The sequence below is a fragment of the Homarus americanus genome, unplaced genomic scaffold (genome assembly GCF_018991925.1).
Source record: "Homarus americanus isolate GMGI-L3 unplaced genomic scaffold, GMGI_Hamer_2.0 scaffold6317, whole genome shotgun sequence".
Lineage (NCBI taxonomy): Eukaryota > Metazoa > Arthropoda > Malacostraca > Decapoda > Nephropidae > Homarus > Homarus americanus.
Genome location: NW_024730668.1, coordinates 16,415,877 through 16,441,348, shown reverse-complemented (window position 1 = coordinate 16,441,348; position 25,472 = coordinate 16,415,877). Strand labels below are relative to the sequence as shown.

Here is a 25,472-nt window from a genome sequence, read left to right as displayed (position 1 = left end):
GTGACAGTGTACAGATTTAAACCTATAGTATACATGCATTTCTTAATTTAATGTTGATGACTAGTGTAATTACTGATTTAGTGTACGCACTCTTAGACCTTAGCTGTTGACGTGCAGTAATGCATTATAACATCAACCCATGTGTGTCGACAGCGTTACAGCAGTGGTTCTGGGTATCGTCATGATCCCAAAGGATTTACTGGCATGCAATTACTGTGATAAAAGGTTTTGCAGGGAGTGTGTGACTTCTGGAAGGTAAATGAATACAAAACATGGCTGAACTTGTCAGCATTAAAAAGTCTGTCGTTGGTATTGCCGATTCTTATACCAATGCCGACGAGGCTATTGTAGACTGGAAGAGAAATACCGTAATTTAATGCATATGTAGAGAAGGGGATGCCAGTAGCTAAAACAACACTCTGTGCAGGTGGGGTTGATATGCTCCGAAATTTTACGTGACTAGTGACAGCCCCAGTGTTCCCACAAATTCAGATGAAGAATTCTCAGACTAAGGTTGAAAATTCCCCTAGATTGATCAAAATTCCCAAATATATTTTCCAATAATAATAATAGACATATATACTATATATATATATATATATATATATATATAATATATATATATATATATATATATATATATATATATACATATACATATATATGTATGCAAGTAAATCACTGTAGGTGCGCGTGATCTAGGTATATGCTGATAACCACAAGGAAAGAAGAAAACACGAAGTTCCCAAGCGCTTTCGTGTAATTCACATCTTCGGGGGTGAGTACAGACTAAAGAGAAATACAAACCAAGGTGTATATATACAGAGGAGGGTGAGACCAGGTCCACAATGGTCAGGTGTTTCTTTTCTTTCCTTGTGGTTATCAGCATATATATATATATATATATATATATATATATATATATATATATATATATATATATATATATATATATATATATATATATATACGTGTGTGTGTGTGTGGAAAATGGATTTGGGAATTTTTCATTTAAACTGATATATATATATATATATATATATATATATATATATATATATATATATATATATATATATATATTATATATATATATAAATATAATATATATAATATATATATAATATATATAATATATATATATATTTCATTAGTCCAATGTGCTACATCTCTACATGACACAATCAACACCTCAACCCGCCAGTATTCGAAACCTCATTGCCCACGAGCCGATGACTGTGACCGGGGAACACTATTCTCTGACCACCATGATACTAAGAGCAGTCCTAGACTTGCTATATTTCACACAAAGCCTGTTCAACTGGTTTATGGCGCTTTAATCCTTAATGGGACTACCTGTATCACGTAGGTGGTCAGGAGTAACGTTTTACCAAATCCGGCTTCGAAACACGAGGATCCATATATATTTCATTAGCCCAATAAAGCACGCAGACTTCTACATACAATCAACACCTCAACCCGCCTACGTGATATGGGTAGTCCCCATTAGAGGTTCACGGCGCCATAAGCTCGTTGAACAGGCTTTGTGTGAAATATAACAGAGTTTAGGACTGCTTTTAGTATGCTGGTGGTCCAGAGGTAGTGTTCCCCGGTCACAGTCATCGGCTCGTGGGCTGTGGGTTCGAATCCTGGCGGGTTGAGGTATATATATATATATATATATATATATATATATATATATATATATCGGTTTAAAATGAAAGTTTTACTGTAGGTTTTACTATTTTTGTGGTTATATTGTTTTATCATTATTATTTAATATTTGGTTAATATATTTGTGGCAGAAACAAAATAAAATTATTGTTTTGGTTTTTCTGAGAAGAGTAAACACTCCACTAACGTTTCGAGTATTTACCGGTACTTAATCTAAGGTATAGAATCCATCAAAACATAAATGTATACCAAATTAACTACTTAATTTAAAAAAAAAAGGTAATTTTGATTCCAACACTTTATTTAGAGTTTATGATATTTTATAAGTTATGACTTGAGTATATCAACAATGATTTGATGAGCTTCTGAATCGGAAGCATTGCTCTTGACATTTCGCACAAGCTTCAGCAGTTTTGGATGATCGTACAAATTCAGTTGATCAGCAGGTGTCCCAAGTGATGCCAATCCTTCCTTTCCATGTAGTAGCCCCACAATACTTTCTCTCTTCATGTTTTCAGGAAAGATGTTGACTCGGAGAACTGGTATTGGTATTATATAAACCAAACACACTCAAATTCCCTAATTATTCCCCAAAATATTCAAAATTCCCCCAAAAGCCCATTTCCCTAGATTTGTCCCCAGATGTGTCCAGATTTCCCAATCTGGGAACAAACTCCCCAGAAGCGGGAACGCTGGACAGCCCTCATATTCCAATATTTATCAGCCATGGTCTCATATTGTTTTCCACAAAGTATGCACAGATAGTTGTTTTAGCTACTGAACCTATAATGTTGAAATTTATGCAATCAAAGTGCACTTAGCTACTGTCACTTAAGTATTAAAAATATCCTCCCTTACAGGTATTGGAGATGATCAACCTTCGTGATGGTGACCGCACCATCTCCCTCCCATCACTCAACGTCGAACACAATTACACTCAGATCCTGTCAGAGCTGGTCCTCAAACTGTAGCCTAGTGACAGCCCCCCCCCCGTTGTCCTCTATACCGCTCAGTTAATAAATAATAAGACTACTTCTGGAGATGTGAAACTGCCCGGGTTTAGAGCATCAGATATATTCGATGTATTATATTATTATTATCCATAATCAGAACTGGCTACAGCCTATCTTTTTTACTGTCTAATTTATTGATGTTCAACTTAAAGGTACAGTATTGATAGATTTTCTCATAAGCTACTTTTTTTTAGTATAAGTACTTCTCTAAAGTGGTTCTTTTTAAACCAGACCTGTGAATTTTATTTAGTTTTTTTTCTGTGATATTGTTCTACGGTGTAACTTATCTGATGCTCTGAAAATTGACCCATAGTTGTTTGAACTTTATGCAATACAGTTTTAGGGCTTCACTGCCTCTGTACACAACTGAGAATGTATATTCTACGGAGGCAACGCGTGACTGTCTGTCCTGTTATGGTCACAATAAATATCCCCTTGTGGTAACCTGTAAGTTGACAACGACAAATAAGACGATCTCCGTCCTACTTTGTTTTGGACTGTGATTGTAAGTGTTCTCGTGAAGTAAAAAACAAACCATAAGGTAGTAATGGTTCCCCATCATTCCTGCGTCACGGGTGTATCATATTGTTCCCCATATCTCAGGTAAAGATGAAATGAGGTTGTCTGGAAAGCTGTAAATCCAATAAGTTGTGTTATTTTTGTGATATAGGAATTGTCGGAACCATGTTATTGTCCAAAACTTTGGTAGTCATAAGGTCCATCGCCTCTAAAGGGTGTTGTGATGTCTGAAGGCATTCAAAACAAAATAAAATTGTGTGCCATATTTTTGTAAGAACTCTGATTATTATTTTAATTTTGTACTTGCCTTTTTGGAGTGAACTTTGAGGCGAGAGATGTGTGGCTGGATTGAGTATATTTTATTTGGTAGATGGTTGGACGCAGGAAAACCTGGTGATCAGTCAGTCAGGCATAAGGCAGAGATGCACTGAAAACTTGAAGAGTTCCTAGCTGTTTACAAATAGCTTGTTTTTAAAGCTTTAATTTATGTGTAGGTTTAGAACAGAGTAGGGAATATCTACAACATAAATTCTTCACCATTTCACTCATTTGCTTTTTTTTTTTTAATCCTTAGGCCAATACACATTCATTACAAACAAAACTATTTTCTTCTAAAATTGCTGACTTTTGTTATGTCCGTGGTATATCACCATGTTATCTTATTATTGTGTACTGATGCATCAAGTACTGTTTAGAGGGGAAGGTAGCCTAAGTCAATTTTATTCATGTTGATATTTCGATGTTTAGAATTCTCTACTCTGTTGTCGTGCAATAAAATGTGACTTCACAATAACAAGCAATGCCAGAAGCACTGTAAAAACGTCCAGAGAATAAAACAATTAAGGGAAGTTTCAAAGTTCATAAACTACGTACTCTAAAAAAATTACTAACTGATAAATATCTAATTTAAAAATAGAGTAAGCAAAACATTACAATCTTGATACAAATATTGATTGATTCTTTTGATTTAGCAGTGTATGACAGTGCTTGTGGCTGGCTGTAACAATATGGACTGTGATATTTAGTCCCGCACTCTCTGTGATAGCACCCACCCACTGCTAATGTTTTAGCCCCTGTAGGTACTTGCTTGTCCTTCTATATCTGACTAGAAAGTCTCAGGACTTGGCTTTTCGTCATAACACCACATTAAAGTTATGCCTGGTAGTTTAAGGATATATCAACCAAGGCACAAGAGATTATTTAATGAAGTAAAGTTGATGATGTAAAGCGAGCTATATTTTCAGAGATATGGATGTACCGTACTTATTGACGTCCATAACTAGTCTGATTCTTAAAATTAATAATGCAGAGCATTGGGGAACACTGTTTAAATGTAAGGCTATTACCACAGCTTACAATCTGGATGATATAATACAAAATAAGTTTATAATCATTAACGGTGTGACAGCTGATCTGTCTCCCACAACGATTTTTTTGTCACATATACAGTACAACTTTTTATTTTAACTATATGGGTATTAGGCAATTAAAAATGATTGACAAAAATTTTAACCTACTGTACAGTAATTATTTGGGTATATCCATAACTGAATTCTGCTAGATACCAAACCTTTCTGCTTTCTTGCAAGTGCTAGAAGTACGTAAAAAAATAAGTAAGTTGCTAATATCCAGGGTTGTGTAAGAAATCAAATCTTAAGTGCAGGAAGGGAGAGGGGTCTCATGAAGATTACGAACCCCTGATTATATTGCCTTTCTCTTCGCCGCAATGTTGCTTCACTCTCTCTTTCACGGGTACTTTAACGGGCAATGTTCGGTGGACTTGGCATCCTGTGTACCTCCGGCAAGGCTGTGGGCTCATAACACTCGCCTTGCCCGAGGTGCCCACCGTTTCTCTGTGGATGTCGGTCACACTAGTATAACCCGTTATAGTACACCCTTCTTTCCTCACACAGCCAAACTGTGGAATGATCTGCCTTCTGTGTTTCCATACTCATACAATGTCTTGGTTCAAAAAGCTGATTTTCCGGCATCTTCGTGGTGTAGATTAAAATGATCTTTTTCTTTTCTATTTTTAATTTCTTTTTACTCTTACTTTTTCGCCCCCTTGGGCCTGTTGTGGGTCGATGACCTGTGCCCGGGTGGGCTATTCCCCATAAAAAAAAGAAGCATAACCCAATCCTCCATTTAACATTAGGGTGTTTAATATATAATTACTCAAGTTAAAGAAGCTGGGATTCCTAATCTTCATTAGATATTTGGTGGGATTCTTCACTCCAGTGGAAGTTTGAACACCATTTATAAAAGACCATTGGAACTAAATCAAATTATAGCGGCTCACATGAAGGTTAAGTACCCCGGCTTATTTCACCTTAAGATTGATCACCCTAGTTCTAACTTAACCAAATCTTATCTTATGCTAACTCAGTCTAACCAAACCTCCAAGTTCTGTTGGAATGTTTCATCACAGGCGAATTAAGTTAGGGTGCCTTATCTTCATGTGACTTGTACTATATTTGGATAAGCTTGATTGGTTTGCATGGTCTGTTTCATTGATAATTTCCTCACTCTTTTCCCTTATTCCCCAGCCCGATTAACACTACTATACTGTATTTAGTAGGCCAAAACGTATTGGAAAATCTAATCGGAAAAATATAATAAAGTGGCAGAGCTTCATTTAATGTTTGTCCACTTTTGTTGAGTAAGTACAATCTTGAACAAAAGTCCTGCCGCCTATTCTACTGTTCCACAAACCCCGATATCATACATTATTGGGGTTTGTGGAACAGTAGAAGAGGTGACAGGACTTTTGTTCACGACCATACACTGTGTATAACTGCAGTGCATATACATTATATATACTGTACTAGTAACTATTTGTACCTTTTGAAAAGGAGTTGGTTAAGTTTTACTTAACTTTTTCCAGCTTAATATATAAAACATTTTTGTTCGTAAATATTGTTTGGTGGTACAGTATAACAATTATTATACAATATTAAGATTTTCATATTATGTTAAAGGTTTCAGATTTTTCTTGACATTTACCCTGATGTTAGGCTATTTATGTCAACAGATGGCAGCATGACGACCAAGCAAACCTAACAACCTAACCTAACTAAATCTACCTCAGAATTGTCAGGTTAAGTTTGGTTTTGTTGGTTTATGTACTGTACAATAGTTTGTTTCCACAGATGGTCTTGTGCTTTAGTAAATGCCAAGAACAAATGAGCAGTTAACTCTTTTATGAAGATTAAATGAGTCATAAGTTCACCTTAGATTTTTGTGGTTTCGTAATTTTTTTCTGTAGTAACTGAAAAAAAATATATATTAAACTGGATAATGTAAATTAAAACTGTGTGTGTAGTTGTCCATGTGTAAGTACAGTATGTGCTTCTTTACATATGTATGAATGTGTACAGTATTTGGATATTTCTTGGTGCATTTGGTATTCCTCTGTATATGTGTGTATACATGCACTCATACACCAGTCAGTGGTATGCACACACACACACACACACACACACAAAGGAATATTGGGCTGCCAAGATTTATATGCATGAGTACAAATGATGCACTAAGACCCAAACAACCACACACATACGCAATTCACTGACATAAACAGGAGTATGTATTTAAGCACTCACATACACTGAGACAATTACAGAAGAATATCTTCTTGGCACAGGTGCCTATCCATGAACATTCTGTATGTATCTGCATCTGCTGGTATACACTGTATACTTAATAATGGTTTGTAAGAAATAGGTAGCTGGTGACCTCCCTTACCCTTCCCTTGACCCTGGGGCAAGACATCCTTTTCTGGCAGCCACACATAAAGGACCTAATGACCAGAGTTTTAATCATCCTCTTCCATCGATGGGGGTTGTTGAGTTACAACCAGTTTAAAAAAAATTGAGTCAGTGCTTGATGGGGTGGTTTGGTAAATTCAACTAATTCCAATATTATAAGTTGATTTTATCAAGCACTGTAGTGCAATGTCCTTCATGACTCATTTTTTTTAACTGGTTGTAAACACGATATCCCCCATCAACTGAAGATGATAATTAAAGCTCAGGGTTTAAGACTTTCAATACTAGCATAGCAGAATAAAAAACTTGGCCTTAATAAATATAACCATGAAAAAATACTTAATATATGTTCATTACTGTTGGTGTTACATGTATTACTAGTTTACTGTATTAAGAGTTTCATTAGTATTTATTGTACCTTATGTTTGTTTTCAGTGGCTGGCACCATGTATTTTTGTGGCTCTCAGAAAAGTTCTTACTTACCTTAGATATTTAATCACCCCAAAAAAAATAAAATAAAATAAATGTTTTGTTTGATCTTCATGAGTGCAGTTAGGTTTGGTAACTAGTGAAGACAGCTGCTAGTTTTACGAGATATGAAATAACAGTGTTGGACTGTTATACAGTAGTATGATATTAAAATTACTTTATACAGTATTGATTATACAGTACATTGTAGCCTGTGGTAACATATTTACATATTTACATTTAGATTTGTGTCCCAATTGTTTTATGTTTGTGCAAGCATAACAATAAAAAAGACAATGGCATATGTGTTGAAGGGGAATCTCTTGATAAAAAAGATACTTGACAATGCATAAATGTTTTTGTATTTACAACCAGAGAAAAGAAATAAAGTACAGTACCAGTAGTTAACATGTTGATATCACTAGCAAATACTGTAAACAAAATTCTGTGGTCTTACCATTTGATGGTTTTAAGTAAATTAATCTGTACAGTACTGTACTATGTAAAGAAAAAGGAACTACTGTGTTATTTATGATTTTTGTTCAATGTGGTAATCTGGAATATGAAGCAGTACTGTGCCTGTCTGCAGTACAGACTCATTCAAGCACTGGTGTCACTAAAGTACTAATGTATGGAGCATGGCACTTCCTTGAGTGATTAGTATTGTACTGAGCTTTATTTACAAAGGATGAACAGATCTCTCTCAAATTATTTTAGTTTTCAGATGAAATGGTGTTTTGGCCAAAAGCCATTCCTGTCCCAGCATTAAACCAGTTAGAATCTAGACAGCATATCTGTTATTGTAGGCTTGCAATGTACCAGCAATGGGACCATTTTTTATTGAAATGATGCTGAAGGTGTGGCATACAGTTGTTATATTTTTAATTGGAGACATATACATAATTCTAATACAGTTAATATTGTACGGGATAAAGCTGTATTCCTTTTTCTTCAGAACAAAAAAGTCAGAAGCAATGTATTGTGTAGTAAACAATTTCTGGTCCTGTATAGCCACACCTTCTTACACTCTTTGGTACAAACTCAGAAAGTTGTGCCTTGTGACTTAGGAAACACGGGAAAGTCTTAAGGTTTTTCATAGTTCCTGTTGTGACATTTGATAACTTGAGATATTGTTGTAATTCCTGTTAATGTTAAACAGTTCTATAGCAATACTGATCCAAAAAGAACTTACGTTAACTTTTCTCATGACGTTGATGTCATTACAGTCACAGAAGGTACTGTAGTGTGATTTAGTCATAGAGGTTAACCGTGGCTGTTTATAATATTAGATGTTGTAGTAACAATTCATGATCTACATATCTCCTTGAACTGTGATGACCTTGGCAGTCAGTGTGACTTGTGACTTTCCCTCACTGTCCAGTAAGACAATACATCCGTCCTTCAGTTAACAAGTCACAAAGTATCCTTATTTAGGTTTTGTTAATAAAGCTCATAAACAAATAAATAATAAAAATTTTAATGAAAATCTTTGTATTTTCTAAAGAAAATACAAAAGATGTTATATTTATAAGTGTTATAAGCCCAACAAACAGAAATCTAAATGACGTTGTTGACCATAAAATAATGAACATAAAATGTAAAGAACAAGTGTAGTACAGCATGCCCTTAAAATTCGTGGGGGTTGGGTCTCAAAATGGCCACGAATAGCAAAATCCACAAATATCATTCACTGGCCGGGGGAGGGGGGGGGGTATATTTTTACTCGTGTGCAAAGAAATGTACAGTATGCTCCCTTTATGTGTTTGCCCTTGGGACAATTATTTCATTTAACTGTATTGTATATATGTGTACACACACACACAACACATACAAATAAATAAAAATGGGAAAAATCATCTCACAAATAATCAGAAACAAGACAACAAAATGTAGAAAAAATATGTCTACCCTTAAGTCAACTGCGTGCTTTGTTAGTAAAGTTAACTCAACTAATAACAAAGCACGGAGTTGATTAAAGGGTACACTCACATTTTTTCTACATTTCGATGTTTTGTTGTCTTGTTTCTGATTATTTGTGAGAGGATTTTTCCCATTATTATTTATTTGTATGTGCTTGTGTGTGTGTGCAGACACACACACACACGTAAACAATACTGGTAAAAAAAAGTTACTGTCTCTAGAACGAAGGGCTCCCTGTCCCGGCTGCAAAAATGTCAGCAACTTCAAAACTACCCTTGGACATTCTTGGGTACATCCAGGGTGTCATCCGTAAATAATCAAGGTCCACTAGTTAGAGCGCCTGAACTTGCCTATACTTGCTTATACTACAGACGGGCAAGGGGGAACCTAGTTGAGGTGTATAGCATCTCAGATGGCACTACTCAGTTGAGTGTCCTTACTTGGAGCTGGCGGACGCTCGCCCCACAAGGGGTCACAGCTCAAGATTGAAGAAGCCACAAGTCCAGAAAACTGTGAGGGCAAACTTTTTTGGAGTGAGGGTTGTAAACTCTTGGAACAATCTACCAGAGAGTGTTGTGATGGCACCGAGTGTGAGCTCTTTCAAGACAAAACTTGACCAACACTGGAGCGGGTTCAGGTACATTCAGGAGCCGGTGCATGCCCAGTATTTGCCAACAGTGCGTGACAGAGACGTGACTGATCGCCCGGGCGGCTAGCGAGCTGATCTTTTGGTGAAGAAGATAAATGAAAAGGAAAAGTAATCAGAGACGTGACCGATCGCCCAAGCGGCTAACAAGCCAATCAGTGGCAAAGAGGATAAAAGTAAAAGTAAAAATCTGCGAATTGTCAGGGCATGCTGTACTGACACACATACACTATACTGTACATTAAATTTACACAGTTTTTTAGGATCTGTTTTTTGGGCTTGTTTCACTACCCTTATTCTTCGTAGCATTGATAGTCTGACTGACACCTACTATATACATGTTATATTTTAACCTCTGTGAAATTGACCTTTAGTATCTTCTTCTCAAAGTCTGGTATGAATTTAACTTCATGTTTAACCTTTTACTTAGGTACTTAGATTTTCACTTCAGTCTCTAACTTTTCTCCTTTAATTAAACTTATCTTCAACAGCCTTTCCTTCTCTGCAGTCAGACAATTATCATCACAAAACCACCATTGTAACATCAAAATACAGTAACTCAGGATTGATAGAATATTTAACTTGAATTCTAGTTGTCAAATAAACTTAATGTTCAGTTTGATCCATATTTTGCAAATTTTATGATGTCTTGGAGGTACATTAGTGTCCAACAAGATGATTATTACTCAGTTGTTAGGAAATAGGTGAACAGTTCAAGTTTTAATTCGAGAAAGAGGCAAATAGTTGGATCATAGTTGTTCATATAATGCTCATTTGGCTCAGAATAAGGTAACTGGATTCAAATTTTTTTGTTATGATGGTGGAGCAAGCGTTAATGTTGATTTTGGTGATGTGGTAGTTACAGCCTGGCCGCAGCCACCAAGCTCCTGGTTGTCCGAGCTTTATTACCACTGTGTAAAGCACTGTAGCCATACCTGGTAGTGTTTGTGTGACCGTGTGGGGAACCTGGGAGTACAGTATTGTGGACCTTGGGCAGTTTATATAAAAATTAAACAGACACATTGGATGAAAAAAATTTATATAGCTTGGCTTGAATTTAAATGACACTTTGTAAGAAATGAATTTGCTACTGATAAACTCGAGCTTTGTTGAATGAATTAACTTATACAGTCGGGTACAAAAGTTTCCTCCCCATGGTGAGTCTGGGTCACACAAACGAGTCTCCGAACTGACTTACCCTGACTGTTATCTGGTGCGGGTGTGCTTTTTTTTTTTACATCTCATTTGGGGTTAATCCTGCTTCAGTATGGGAGGACCAGAGAGGGAGTGAGCTTTTGTTCGTGACTGTACATAAGTTTCAGTGAAATCTAAAAGTATTGAAATCTATTGTCACATTAGGATAGTCTGAGCCATTTCTTCAGATGGCACTTTAATGGAAATTAAAAAGTAAAACTAATTTACCATGAGTCAGATATGTAAATTAAATCTGAGAGTAATTTATGCCCCCATTATCCAGCACAGGATTGTATTTTTAGAAATTTCCTGTTGATAAAGTACAGATTAATGACTTTTGCCAATATGTTCACATACTCCAATGAACCCCTGTGTGTGGTTGTAGCCGGCACATCACTGTACACCCTATGTACTAATGCCCAAGTGGCTAATCTTCTCTGCATATTTCTTAATGTAAATGTGCAAGAAGTCCATAATTGGAAATGTATAATTATTTCTGAACACTAAGTTGTAAATTATGTTCTTGTTTGATATTATAATGTATATATTGTAAATACAAATAAATATTGGTAAGTGATAAGACATGAAATCTATCTTATATCACCAGAGCTTCTAATTCAAAGGTAATATAGACTTGGGCATTGTCTTTAAGACAATTGGTCTAGTCAAATTAATGATTGATTCACTGCTGTAGGAAAGGAAGTAAGGTACATGTTGTTTAATTTGGAGATATGTCAACTTTTACCCTTAGAAGCCTGGTGTATATATATATATATATATATATATATATATATATATATATATATATATATATATATATATATATATATATATATATATAATATTGTCTTTGATGAAAATAAAGAAGTTCTTCATTCATATCATATTTTTCTCATAAGTATCCTGCTGTTAGATGGAGATAGCTCATAATTCAAAAGTTCAGTTAATTAAAGGGAGACATAGTCTTGTTAACAAACAAAATACCCTGTAGTATTTAAAATGAATAGTAAAATTTGCAATGAAATGTAAAGCAAAGAGTAAACCTTGCTATGTAATTTTACATTTAATTTTACTAGAAGAATTTTTTGTTGTAAAATGTGATATAAGAATGGTTGTTGTGCTCAGTGCTTGGTCTTATATTATGTACAGGGTCTTCTATTTTACAGACATCTCATAACAATTTGATAATTTTCCTTTCTCTCTGGTGCGAATTGATACCGAGTTAAGTGGATACTACACTACCATTTAGTGGGGTCCTCACAGTGTTGGTACATATTTGTTTAATTTTTAGGTTCAGCAATTTAGGAAAGTTTGGTTTTACTCTGGATACATCTACAGAAACTGGCAGGATCACAGGAGAGTTGGATGGGAGAGGAAAAGCTGGCGGAGGAGTGGCGTTATAGGGGATTTTAGTGAAAAACTGTGATAGGAAACTGTTTTGCCTTTATTTGTAGAGTAATTCCATAAAATCTCTGTATATGGAAGTCTTTCCATATAGGGACCATACTCAAAAACAATCGGTCTGAGTCTTTGCCACCCTAAAACTTCAGTCATTCATAGTTTGCAAATTCCAACTTTGCTACTCACCACTGCTCCCATAAGCCCTTAGATTACTGTACATTAACATTAATTTAATCAACAAGGTAGAAGTAGACAGGACCAATTTACTCTTATGATGTTAACCACCTGGTAGGATAAAACTACCATGCACAGTATATTTTTATCCTATAGTTAATTAATATATGAGAATAATAGTAAATTAATCTTTTGATTCCACTATATTTTGGAATGAAGGATATACACCATGGGCAATAATATATATTTTCATTATTAAACATATTAGCAGCACATGAATGACATGAGATTTACTTACAAATGAATAAGCATAAACACATGAAAGCACAGCAGTTACTTAACACTCACACACACACTATAAGAAGCATCATATGAGCACCTAAAAAAGCAAGCAAATTTGGCAATAGATCAGGAGATTCCAGGAAGTGTTTTTAGTTTATCCTAACTCTGAAGTGCTGGTCTTCACTTGCCTGAGTTTAAAGGAGAGCTACTAATACAGTATACCGGGGGTCTCCAATATATGAACGTCCGACTTACGAACACCAGCCAACATGAACAAGGTTCCATAAGGTCAATTATTTTAAGAATCCAACATAGGTACAACTGGTTTGTAGTATTAATGTACGAGAACTAGTTTGCGTGGCGTCGCGGCGAGGCAGGGCAGCAGGTGGGGAGTAATGCGTCACCCAGCCACGCGCCTTAAGGGAGCGTCAGTACGCCTTACCCTCACTTCAGTAACGTGTGTGATGAAGTGTAAACTGTTGTTTTTTGCTTATTAACTTTATTTTACGTCCCAAATGAAAACCTGATGCAAGTGATAATAGTGCATCCAAGAAAAGGAAAACAATTGCAATGGAAGTGAAAGTTGATGCAATTAAAAGCTCTGAAAAAGGTGAAACCCCCTCAGTCATTGGTAAAGCATTGGGCTTCAGTCAGTCAATGATTGGAATAATTTCGAAAGACAAACACAAAATTCTTGAATATGTAATAGGATCTACACCACTGCACTCAACTGTGAAAACAAAACAAAGAAGTGGATTGTTAATTGAAATGGAAAGATTGTTCATGATATGGGTGGAAGATCAAAATCAATGGCGTTTGCCTCTAAATCTCGCCTTGATTCAGGAAAAAGCAAGAAGTTTGCATGCTGACTTGAAGGCAAAATATGGTGGAGAAAGTGATGGGGAAGATTTTGTTGCTAGTAGGTGGCTGGTTTAATCGGTTCAAGGTAAGGGCAAATTTGCATAACGTTAAAGTGCAAGGTGAAGCAGCTATTGCAGATGAAGCTGCAAGTGAATTTCCTGCTGCTTTAGCTAAAATAATTTAAGAAGAGGATTATTGTGCTGAGCAAGTTTTTAATATCGATGAGACTGGTTTATTTTGGAAAAGGATGCCCCGAACGCACGTACCTTTCAAAACAAGAAAAAACAGCACCAGGGCATAAAGCTGCCAAGGAGAGGTTGACCTTATTGCTGGGGACTACAAACTAAAACCTTTGCTTGTCTACCAGTCAGAAAATCCTAGAGCTTTGAAGGGTGTTTTCAAGGCAGCACTTCCAGTTATCTGGAAATCTAATAAGAAGGCATGGGTGACATTGGTGCTTTTTGAAGACAGGTACCTAAATCATTTTATGCACGAAGTGGAGCAATATTGCACTTTAAAGTCAACACCTTTCAAAATTTTATTGGTGCTTGACAATGCACCTGGCCATCCTGCATTTTTAGATGAAGTTCATCCAAACATTAAGGTTGTGTTCTTACCTCCAAACACAACATTTGTTTTACAACATACGGACCAGGGAGCTTTTGTTTCATTTAAAGTATATTACCTGAGAAGGACATTTGCTCAAGCTATCAGGGCAACAGAACATAAAGAGGTTAGGGCTTTAAATAAATTTGGAAGTCATACAACATTTATGATGCTGTGAAAAACATTACTGATTCATGGGTGGAGGTAAAAGAAACCAAAATGAATGGGGCTTTGAAAATGAAGTTGGGGAAGTGACATAGTGGTAGACTTTGGGAACCAACTCCAGCTTGATATTCATGAGGATGATGTCACACAGTTGCTTGAGTCTCATGCTGAAGAATTAAACAATGAGGACCTGATTGAACTATAGAAGCAAATTTTGTCAGAGGATGTAGAGGAAGCTGAAACTCCAGAATCAAAGTGATTCATTACACAAAAAAAAAATGGGAGATGGTTTCAGGCTTATTGAAGAACACAGCAAGATTCACCAGGGTTCATAGAGGTATTACTGAATGCCTACAATACACCAGAGAGATTTATGACAAAAAGAAGAAAGTTTAAGTTCAACCATCCCTTGAAATTTTTTTCAAGGAAGTCGAAAGGCAGCCAAAACCAGTCCCATCAACCTCTGCAGCATCTATAGAACCAGTCCCATCAACCTCTGCAGCATCTATAGAACCAGTCCCATCAACCTCTGAAGCATCTATAGAACCAGTCCCATCAACCTCTGCAGCATTTTTTATTATTACTATTACAGTCGGCCCTTAACATACGCGGGTTTATGATACACGGATTTGCAAATACGCGGATTGCCCCGCCGGAGGAATATTCTGTACATTGAAGTACATTCAAATCGCGCGCCATTCAACTCGCGCGCGGCACCGAACACGGGACACCGCCCGCTCCCGCAACCTCACACACACACGCATAGCTCTCCCTCACTCAGTCAGTCTCGCTGTAACCACGCTTGTGTTGATATCAGCATTGTAGTTGCAAAAATATTACATTTCCGTGAATGTATTACAATAATATTCTATCCTAATTCACTTGTGATGCAACAGTTTTTTTAACTGAAAACCATTCGAAAAGCGATTACGGTAACATCTTTTGAACGAAAGAAAGCGAAAGTCATTGTTTTCGTCACGATTTTATCCCACTTTCCACTAATACGTACGTCATTTCAGCAAAAATATTACATTTCCGTGAATGTAGTATATCAAGCACAGTATGAATATAATATCAATGTAATATAACAGTATTTTAACCAAAAACTATTAAAAAAACGAGTAACATCTCTTGAACATTGGAAGGTTAGGTAAAGTCTTTTGTTTTCGTCATGTATTTTATCCTATTTTACATTGAAATACATCACGTTTCAGCAAAACTACTATTTATTTCTGAGAATATATTCATTCAGGCACAGTTTAGGTAAAATATACATGTGCTGTAACATTTTTTTCATTGAAAACGATTCGAAAAACACGTACCCTCTAGTCCTGTTCAAGGAGAAGACTGGGAGGAGCTGTTTGGTGCTTAAGACGATGACAAGGAAAATGATTTTGATGGATTTTAATGAAAATATTCAGAAAGACCCAGGCACTGTCAAGGAAAGTGGCTGCTGAAGGCTTCCAGGACATGGCAGAGGACGAGATTAGGGAGCTAATTGAAGAGCACTACACTGAGCTGACCGAGGAGGATCTACAGGAGTTAGTAGACTCAGCCAAGGAAGAGGAAGCGAAAGGGAAAGAGGATGAGGAAGAGCACCAAGAAATAACGTTGGAGAAGTTGGGGGAGATGACCAGGAATATTGAGGCACTGAAAAACCTGGCCTATAGTATGGACCCCTCCATGGTGCGTGCCCTGAAATTCATGCGAGGGATGGATGACGTTTTCGCTCCATACAAAAACATCATGGAAGAAATGAAAGAAAGAGACGACAACTCCCCATCACCATGTTCTTTGATCACCGAAGGAGAGATTTAACACCATCAATCACTGGCGGCAGTGAGGAAGCAGCTGAATCCACCGTCGCCCCCACTTCACCACCCGTTATGGAATTGAGTGACGATGAGCCCGATGACCCCCGTCCTGTCGCCGAGGATAGGTACTGTACAGTAAAGTGAAATTTTTATCTCTTTTTTTTTAATAGCTTTTCTTGCCATGTTTATTGTTTGTAAAAATGCACAGCACAGTACAGTTCAGTACTGTACATAGGAAGTGGAGGTGCAGTTATTCACAAAACATTTGTGTTCGTTGTCGGCAGTAGTGACGGGGAGGAAGCAGAGGGGGTGGAGGAGGCAGAGGAGGTGGAGGAGGTAGAGGAGGGAGCGAGTTGGGAGGAGTGGTTACCTTGGATGAGTGGAGATGCCAGCCAGTATATTACGGGTGTATTAATTGTTTTTATAGCTATTTTTGCATTTTAATATTAAATATTGTTCATTACGTTTCAACAAAACTACCATTTATTTCTGAGAACATGGAAATGTAATATTTTTGCTGAAATGATGTACGTATTACAGTGGAAAGTGGGATAAAATTGTGACGAAAGCAATGACTTTCTCTTTCTTTCGTTCAAAAGATGTTACCGTAATCGCTTTTCGAATGGTTTTCAGTTGTGGGATTATAAGGCTAATGATAGGATAGAATATTATTGTAATACAGTACGAGTACAACAGTTTTTTAACTGAAAACCATTCGAAAAGCGATTACGGTAAAATCTTTTGAATAACGAAAGAAAGCGAAAGTCATTGTTTTCATGATTTTATCCCACTTTCCACTGTAATATGTACGTCATTCCAGCAAAAATATTATATTTCCATATTTATTTCTGAGAATACCTATATTCATTCAGTCACAGTTAAGGTAAAATATTGTGGGGTTCAAGATGTTTGGTTCACACTCAGGATGGGATGGAGAAAGGAAACTCACGATGTGCTCTCTATATACATGTTGTATTAGATGTACAATGCAGCTTGGTGCTGGGAAGGCAGCATGGTTACAAGCGTGATGTAGAGAGAGCTGGTTGGTGAGGACGCTCAGAGAAGGACAGCTTGTGGGTCGCCATGCTCGCCAGCGGGAGAGAGGACCGCCAGGCAGGCGGAGGAGGAGCGAGGACCGCCAGGCAGGAGGAGGTGTTGCTGGCTGGTTGGTGTAGGTAGAAAAGAGACAGATCACCACGAGGTCAGGTCTTAAATAGCGGGGGTAGGCGTGGCTTAGCAGTTGACCCCCGCTCCGTGGTGTATGGCGGCGCTGGTTGACCTAGACCACGAGGCATACACTGGGGAATTGGTGGGGTCGGCTAGGCAGCGACAAACAGCGTTTGTAGGGGAGAATTCCACTACAATACTCCCCCTTCCCTCCAGGCTGTGTAGGAGACTTGTTGTCTGCAGAGTTGCATAGCACATGTGAGGCAGAACGGGCGGTGCGTGCCTCATGTGAGACAACGGCGATGGCGTGGATGAGCCGGTCGCTGGATACAACTGTCTAGATACACAATATCTGTGGGAGTAGAGAGGGAGAATAAGGGTGTGTGGAGGCGATGAATGTTGTGCTTCCCTCACGGCAGGTACAGAGTCGTCAGATGCGCCTGCTGGGGTGTGTGGGCCTGGGTCAGGAGCAGGGGCTGCGTCAGCAGAAGCGGATGAGGGCTCGTGACAGCAGCTGGGTCCACGACAGCAGCAGGGTGCAGGACATTAGCAGGGAGTACCTGAGGGAGAAAAGAGGGGTGTGTGGGTCCGCACTCAGGAACAGAGGCCGCATCAGGGGCGGCAGGGGTTACTGCTGGGCCGGGGTCGGCGTCTGAGGCAGGACGGGTGTGCTGGGGTCGGTAAGAGGAGCGACTGTCTGCTTAGAGTAGCAGAGCTGCTCTAGGGTGTCTGACCTGTGGTGTAGAGACAGTAGCTGTAGAGCCGATGAGAGCTGCTTCTGGGTGGATAAGCCAGTCTTCCATGTTGCTTGAAGACTGGGAGCGTGATCAGTTTCTCCTCCATCCTGTGTGAGTGCGAATCTCCGGGAGTCACCATTTGTGGGGTATGAGATTGTTTGGTTCACACTCAGGATGGAATGGAGAAAGGAAACTCACGATGTGCTCTCTATATACATGTTGTATTGGATGTACAATGCAGCTTGGTGCTGGGAAGGCAGCATGGTTACAAGCGTGATGTAGAGAGAGCTGGTTGGTGAGGACGCTCAGAGAAGGACAGCTTGTGGGTCGCCATGCTCGCCAGCGGGAGAGAGGACCGCCAGGCAGGCGGAAGAGCAAGGACCGCCAGGCAGGAGGAGGTGTTGCTGGCCGGTTGGTGTAGGTAGAGAGAGAGACAGATCACCACGAGGTCAGGTCTTAAATAGCGGGGGTAGGCGTGGCTTAGCAGTTGACCCCCGCTCCGTGGTGTATGGCGGCGCTGGTTGACCTAGACCACGAGGCATACACTGGGGAATTGGTGGGGTCGGCTAGGCAGCGACAAACAGCGTTTGTAGGGGAGAATTCCACTACAATACTCCCCCTTCCCTCCAGGCTGTGTAGGAGACTTGTTGTCTGCAGGGTTGCATAGCACATGTGAGGCAGAACGGGCGGTGCGTGCCTCATGTGAGACAACGGCGATGGCGTGATGAGCCGGTCGCTGGATACAACTGTCTAGATACACAATATCTGTGGGAGTAGAGAGGGAGAATAAGGGTGTGTGGAGACGATGAATGTTGTGCTTCCCTCACGGCAGGTACAGAGTCGACAGATGCGCCTGCTGGGGTGTGTGGACCTGGGTCAGGAGCAGGGGCTGTGTCAGCAGCAGCGGATGAGGGCTCGTGACAGCAGCTGGGTCCACGACAGCAGCAGGGTGCAGGACATTAGCAAGGAGTACCTGAGGGAGAATAAGGGTGTGTGGAGGCGATGAATGTTGTGCTTCCCTCACGGCAGGTACAGAGTCGTCAGATGCGCCTGCTGGGGTGTGTGGGCCTGGGTCAGGAGCAGGGGCTGCGTCAGCAGAAGCGGATGAGGGCTCGTGACAGCAGCTGGGTCCACGACAGCAGCAGGGTGCAGGACATTAGCAGGGAGTACCTGGGGGAGAAAAGAGGGGTGTGTGTGTCCGCACTCAGGAACAGAGGCCGCATCAAGGGCGGCAGGGGTTACTGCTGGGCCGGGGTCGGCGTCTGAGGCAGGACGGGTGTGCTGGGGTCGGTAGGACGTGGTGCTTGGGGCAGGAAGAGGAGCTGGTGTCTGCTTAGAGTAGCAGAGCTGCTCTAGGGTGTCTAACCTGCGGTGTAGAGACAGTAGCTGTAGAGCCGATGAGAGCTGCTTCTGGGTGGATAAGCCAGTCTTCCATGTTGCTTGAAGACTGGGAGCGTGATCAGTTTCTCCTCCATCCTGTGTGAGTGCGAATCTCCGGGAGTCACCATTTGTGGGGTTCAAGATGTTTGGTTCACACTCAGGATGGGATGGAGAAAGGAAACTCACAATGTGCTCTCTATATACATGTTGTATTGGATGTACAATGCAGCTTGGTGCTGGGAAGGCAGCATGGTTACAAGCGTGATGTAGAGAGAGCTGGTTGGTGAGGACGCTCAGAGAAGGACAGCTTGTGGGTCGCCATGCTCGCCAGCGGGAGAGAGGACCGCCAGGCAGGCGGAGGAGGAGCGAGGACCGCCAGGCAGGAGGAGGTGTTGCTGGCTGGTTGGTGTAGGTAGAAAGAGAGACAGATCACCACGAGGTCAGGTCTTAAATAGCGGGGGTAGGCGTGGCTTAGCAGTTGACCCCCGCTCCGTGGTGTATGGCGGCGCTGGTTGACCTAGACCACGAGGCATACACTGGGGAATTGGTGGGGTCGGCTAGGCAGCGACAAACAGCGTTTGTAGGGGAGAATTCCACTACAATATACTTGTGATGTAATATTTTAATGAAAATACGGTATCGTAGTTTTCTTTTGTTTCAAATTTAATTAACAAAGATTGATGTTTCAAATGTAATGAACAAAAATTTATGTACAGTATCTATAAATAAACTTTAATAAATGAATACTTTGTTTTACATCGTCCTGTGCTACCATACCATGATTTGGCTACTTTGGGCTTGCTTATGATGACGCAAGAGATCTGCCCTGGCAACTGTACCGACACTCACAGCTGGTGGTGCGTTGGTGCATCGTTTCCATTGTTTACTGGTAGTTACTGGTAAATATTTTTCAACCTAACGAAACTATTACCCGTTTAGAGGTCGACCCCCAATTTTTTGCCAAATAATTTGGTCTTAAAAACTTGAACTACACACAGGTATATATGGTAAATAAGGACATGGGGGGACCAGGTTTTTTGGGGGCAGCACATATACGCGGATTTTTAACATCCACTGGTATCTCTGTTATGTAACCCCCGCCTATGTTAAGGGCCGACTGTATTATTATTATCAGTGTTGTTGTTATTATTATCATTTTATTTTTCATTTTGTATTTTTATTATAAATTTTATTTACTATGAACTACTTATTATTATTATTGTTATTATTATTACATTTTCGCCCACCAGGCTCCGATGTGGGTCAGTGACCTGTGCCCGGGTGGGCTAATCCTGTAAAAAAAAAAAAACTATAGAGCAACTCCAGAACCAGTTCCCTCTACCTCAGCAGATTCTCCAGAGACAACCTTATTAACATCTACATCATCATCACCATCTTCAGCTTCATCCCAATAAAGCCTCTGTCATTCCTACAAATGCCCATCTCTACATGCAAGCCAGCCCCAGGTTTCAAAGTACAGGTACTCCCCGACTTACTACAGGGTTAGGGACTGACATCCAGGTCGTAAGTCGAAATGGTCGTAAGTCGGAAAATAAAAAATTTGGGCATCTTTTTCTTCTCAGCACCACAAAACACTCACTTTTAAGCTTGCCAGCCATTTTAAAGTGAATTACAGATGAAAATTTTGTCTCTGTACTGACTTTGGGACTCAAAAATACATAATATGACCAAATTTTGGTAAGACTGAGGCAGGTCGTAAGTGCGGGTGGATGTAAGTCGAGTCGGTCATAAGTTGGAGAGTACCTGTACAGGAAGTGTTAAACTTTAATTTTACTTTGCTTTACTCTATTTTGTCATTCAATTTCTTCTTTTCTCTTGAATTAAATTATTCAAGATGAATAAAAGGACGATGATATAGTGCACATAGGGTATGTGTTCCTACTTAAGAATGTTTTCAGGAATGGAACTTGTTCATACCACAACATGTAAAATACATGTAATAATTTATTAATTTAATATAGTAACTGTGTACTAGTATTGATTTGACAGCAATCTTTACATTTTACATTTTGCCAGCACAGTGGCAAGCCATGTATGAGTTCACAATGTAATATTTTATGTCTTGCCTATGCTCAATACAGCCCAAAGAAACAGCTATAGTTGTGACAGTAATAGGGTCACTGAGATCCATCTTTAATGTTTACATAGTATGTGTGTGATGCTGGAATTTGACTCACCTTGTGTGTTGAGCATAGGTGACCGGAATTTTAGTACACAGTGCAGGATTTGCTTGGCAGTTGGAAAAACTGCCAGTTTAGGTGCTTGTAAGATGCACAGTTTTCAAGCTCATTTATAATGTCTCGGGTAGAATACAACCTTCCTACATGTAGTTCCCCAATGATGGTAAGTCAGGCTTGGAAATGGGATACACCTTCATAGCTAATCTTGACGAGATGAAAGAATTGTGAGAGCGACCCATACTGCTGGCCTCCCAAAGAGATGAGGTCTTGTTATGAGGTTACCAGTTATTTGTAACACTGAAACCAGCATAGTACTGACATTGAGGGGCATCTTTCTGCACTGGTTAGGCATTCAGGAAAACAAAGTCCCGAAGAAAGTACTGTATCAGGTTGTGTTGTACGACTTAAACTGGCACAAAGGTGTTGTCCCAGAAATCAGCTGGAAAAGAAGAGACCTGTTGAGATCATGGTAAGATGTATGTACTGTCCTCAAATCCATTTCTTGCAGGGATTATCTCAGGTCATGGAAGTTCTGCCCACCAGGCAGTATTCTGACAAGTCAAGTGACCTCTGGCTCCTGGAAAAGGTGACCAAGCTTCCACATCCTAGGGTTGGCTACAATGATCTCATTTACACTCTCACTGAGCACCTGGGGAGCACTCTGTTCTGGGTTACTGATTGTAACCTAATCTCATAAACATTAAAAGCATGGTTCTGCACCTTCTAAGTCAATGTGGCCATGCATTACCGCTTTACGCGGTTTCACTTTACGCGTTTCCACGTTTACGCGGTACCCTGCCGAACACGGAATGCTCACTTTACGCGGTACGTGTACCCTTTTACGCGGAGAGCGGCTGGCGATCCTCTCGCGCCGCGCCATTTTTGGATTCAAACCTCCCGCCATCTCTCCCGCCATGTTGGGTAAGCGGCGCAAGTAGGTTGCGCAGTGTATGTCTTTCTTGCGTTATCGGTGACGTCATATGACGTATCGGACTATGATTGGGCCAAGCATCCTTACCTCCCTCCCCCGCTAGCTGTGATTGGTTTACTGTACTATGACGTGCCCCGCCGCGGGAGCGTTCAAGCCCCTTGACCTACCCATGTCAGTTACACCCCTCCTGGCTACACCGTGTATATCAGTATCCATTGTTCCATAAGAATGGCTTCCACCGGACGACCACCACCACCACCACAAAGAAACCTTGCATTACCTGGACCCAGCCGCCCTAAGCCAAAGAAGATACGATGTTCCCTAAGCTACGAAATTAAATACAAGATCATCCAAGAGTTGGAGAAAGGAACAAGACAGGTTGATCTCGCGCGCCAGCATGGTGTTAACGAGTCTACGATCAGGACAATTAAGAAGGATGCAGCCAAGATAAAGGAGCACATGAACATCACAAAGTCTACAGGTGCTTCTATGATCAAGTATTGCCACAACCAGGTGCTTCTCAAGATGGGGAAATTACTTGTGAGCTACTTGATTCGTCAGGCGCGACGGAACATGGCGGTGGACAGGCGCTCAGTTAAGGAGTACGCACATGAACTGTATGCTGCAGTGTCACGGAAGATGGGAATTGCAGAGCCCAAACCCTTCAATGCTTCCTGAAGGAGCAGGCAGGAAATGAGTACAAGCAAATTTCACAGCAAGTCATGGGTGGTTTAACAGATTTAAGAACCGCTACAGTTTACATAATGTAAAGGTGAGTGGAGAGGCACCTAGTGCTGATGTTGTTGCTGCCAAAGCTTTTAAGGAGGAGCTAGATTGTGTCATCGTGGAAGGAAATTATTTGTTTGAGCAAATATTCAATGTGGATGAAACTGGATTATTATGGAAGGGCATGCCTAAACAGACATACATCCACAAAGAGGCGAAAACAGTGTTTGGATTCAAGGCATTCAAGGACCGAATTACACTTCTGTTGGGGGGGGGAAATGTAGCTGGTTTCAAGATAAAGCCCTTCATGATCTATCATTCAGAGAACCCCAGGGCTTTTAAATGTGTCAGCAAGCACACACTGCCAGTGTTTTATCACAGTAACAAGAAAGCCTGGATGACCCTAGTACTGTTTGAAGATTGGTTCATGAATTGTTTCATTCCTCGAGCCAAGGAGTATTGTCTGTAACAAGGGATTGCAATCAAGATTTTGTAAATTTTGGATAATGCTCCGGGACACCCACCACACCTGGACGACATGCACCCTGCTGTTAAGGTAGTCTGCATTCCACCTAATACTACCTCTGTCATCCAACCCATGGATCAAGGTGCTATTGCAGCTTTTAAAACTAATTATTTATGTAAGACCTTCGCTCAGGCTGTTGCTGCTACTGAAGGTGAGAAAATGCTCAGACAGTTTTGGAAGGACTACAACATTTTGACATGTATAAAGAACATTATTGCAGCATGAGATGAGGTTACAGAACAGTGCATGAATGGAATATGGAAGAAAGTCCTGAAAAGATATGTGAATCAGTTTCAGAGGATTTAATGAAAATGAAGTAATTTCTGATATTAGTAACAAGATAGTGGAGTTGGGTAAACAGCTTGAGTTAGAAATTGATAATGAAGAGGTTGAACAGATGGTTGAAAGTGTAGCAGAAGAGCTAAGTAGTGAGGATCTTATCGAACTGGAAGTACACAAAAATGCAGAGGAAGAAGAGAGTCTAAATGTAGAAGAAGAACCTGCACCCCCAAAAATTTTTCAGTGAAGCAAATGGCAGAGGCATTTGCTACAATTAATAAGGGGATGCAAATGTTTGACGGAATGGATCAAAATGTTGAGCGGTTTGCCAAAGTTGACAGAATGGTCCAAGATGCACTTGCTTGCTACAGTGAGATTTAAAATGAAAAGAAAAAGCAAACTGTGCAGTCTAAATTGGACATCTATTTTAAGAAGTCCCCCATTGCTGTCTCCTCACACCCCACCAGTGCTGCCTCTTCAGTCCCTAAAGATGATCCAATACCTTCAACCAGCAAGTTTCCCCTGTACATAAACCTGTCTGAAGAAAGCGACATTGATGACCCACCCAGCCGTCTCCTCCTCTGCTTCATCCAATTAATATAGTCTCCACGTATACCTGTAAATAGAAAATTATGGGGGCCCCGTGTGCATTCAGCTGACTATATTAAAGGTAAGTGCACAATAATACTGTGTCCATTCTTCATTATTGATTACTTTTACTGTACTGTACTGTATTTCATTTTAGATTTTATATGTATTATTTTTTGCATTTCCGACTTACGACCTGGATTTGGGTCCCTAAACCCGTCGTAAGTCGGGGAGGAGCTGTATAAAAACCTAAAATGCCCTTGGGGAACTTACTCCCTCAGACCACTCTTCTACCTATAACCACACAAAATATAACCTATATGGCTGCATTATCAAACAATGAGTAATTATTTATTTGCTTCCATATAAATCTAGACTAGTAGCCCTACAGCTCCATCATTGTAACCCTTTTTCAACAACCAAATGTAAGCCT

At 39.8% G+C, this 25,472-nt stretch overlaps 2 protein-coding genes across 2 annotated transcripts in view; one reads left to right on the top strand and one right to left on the bottom strand.

The window, feature by feature from the left end:
- LOC121867101 overlaps positions 1 to 2,645 on the top strand; it is a 176,096-nt gene extending 173,451 nt beyond the window's left edge. The window contains exon 5 of the mRNA XM_042366858.1: positions 2,535 to 2,645. Coding sequence (XP_042222792.1) covers positions 2,535 to 2,645 — 111 coding nt within the window. The remainder of the gene's footprint in view (positions 1 to 2,534) is intronic.
- A 16,491-nt stretch (positions 2,646 to 19,136) lies between these two features.
- Positions 19,137 to 25,472, bottom strand: part of LOC121867245 (serine/threonine-protein kinase greatwall-like) — a 219,980-nt gene continuing 213,644 nt past the window's right edge. The window contains exon 17 of the mRNA XM_042367099.1: positions 19,137 to 19,173. The gene's annotated coding sequence lies outside the window, so the exon portion shown is untranslated. The remainder of the gene's footprint in view (positions 19,174 to 25,472) is intronic.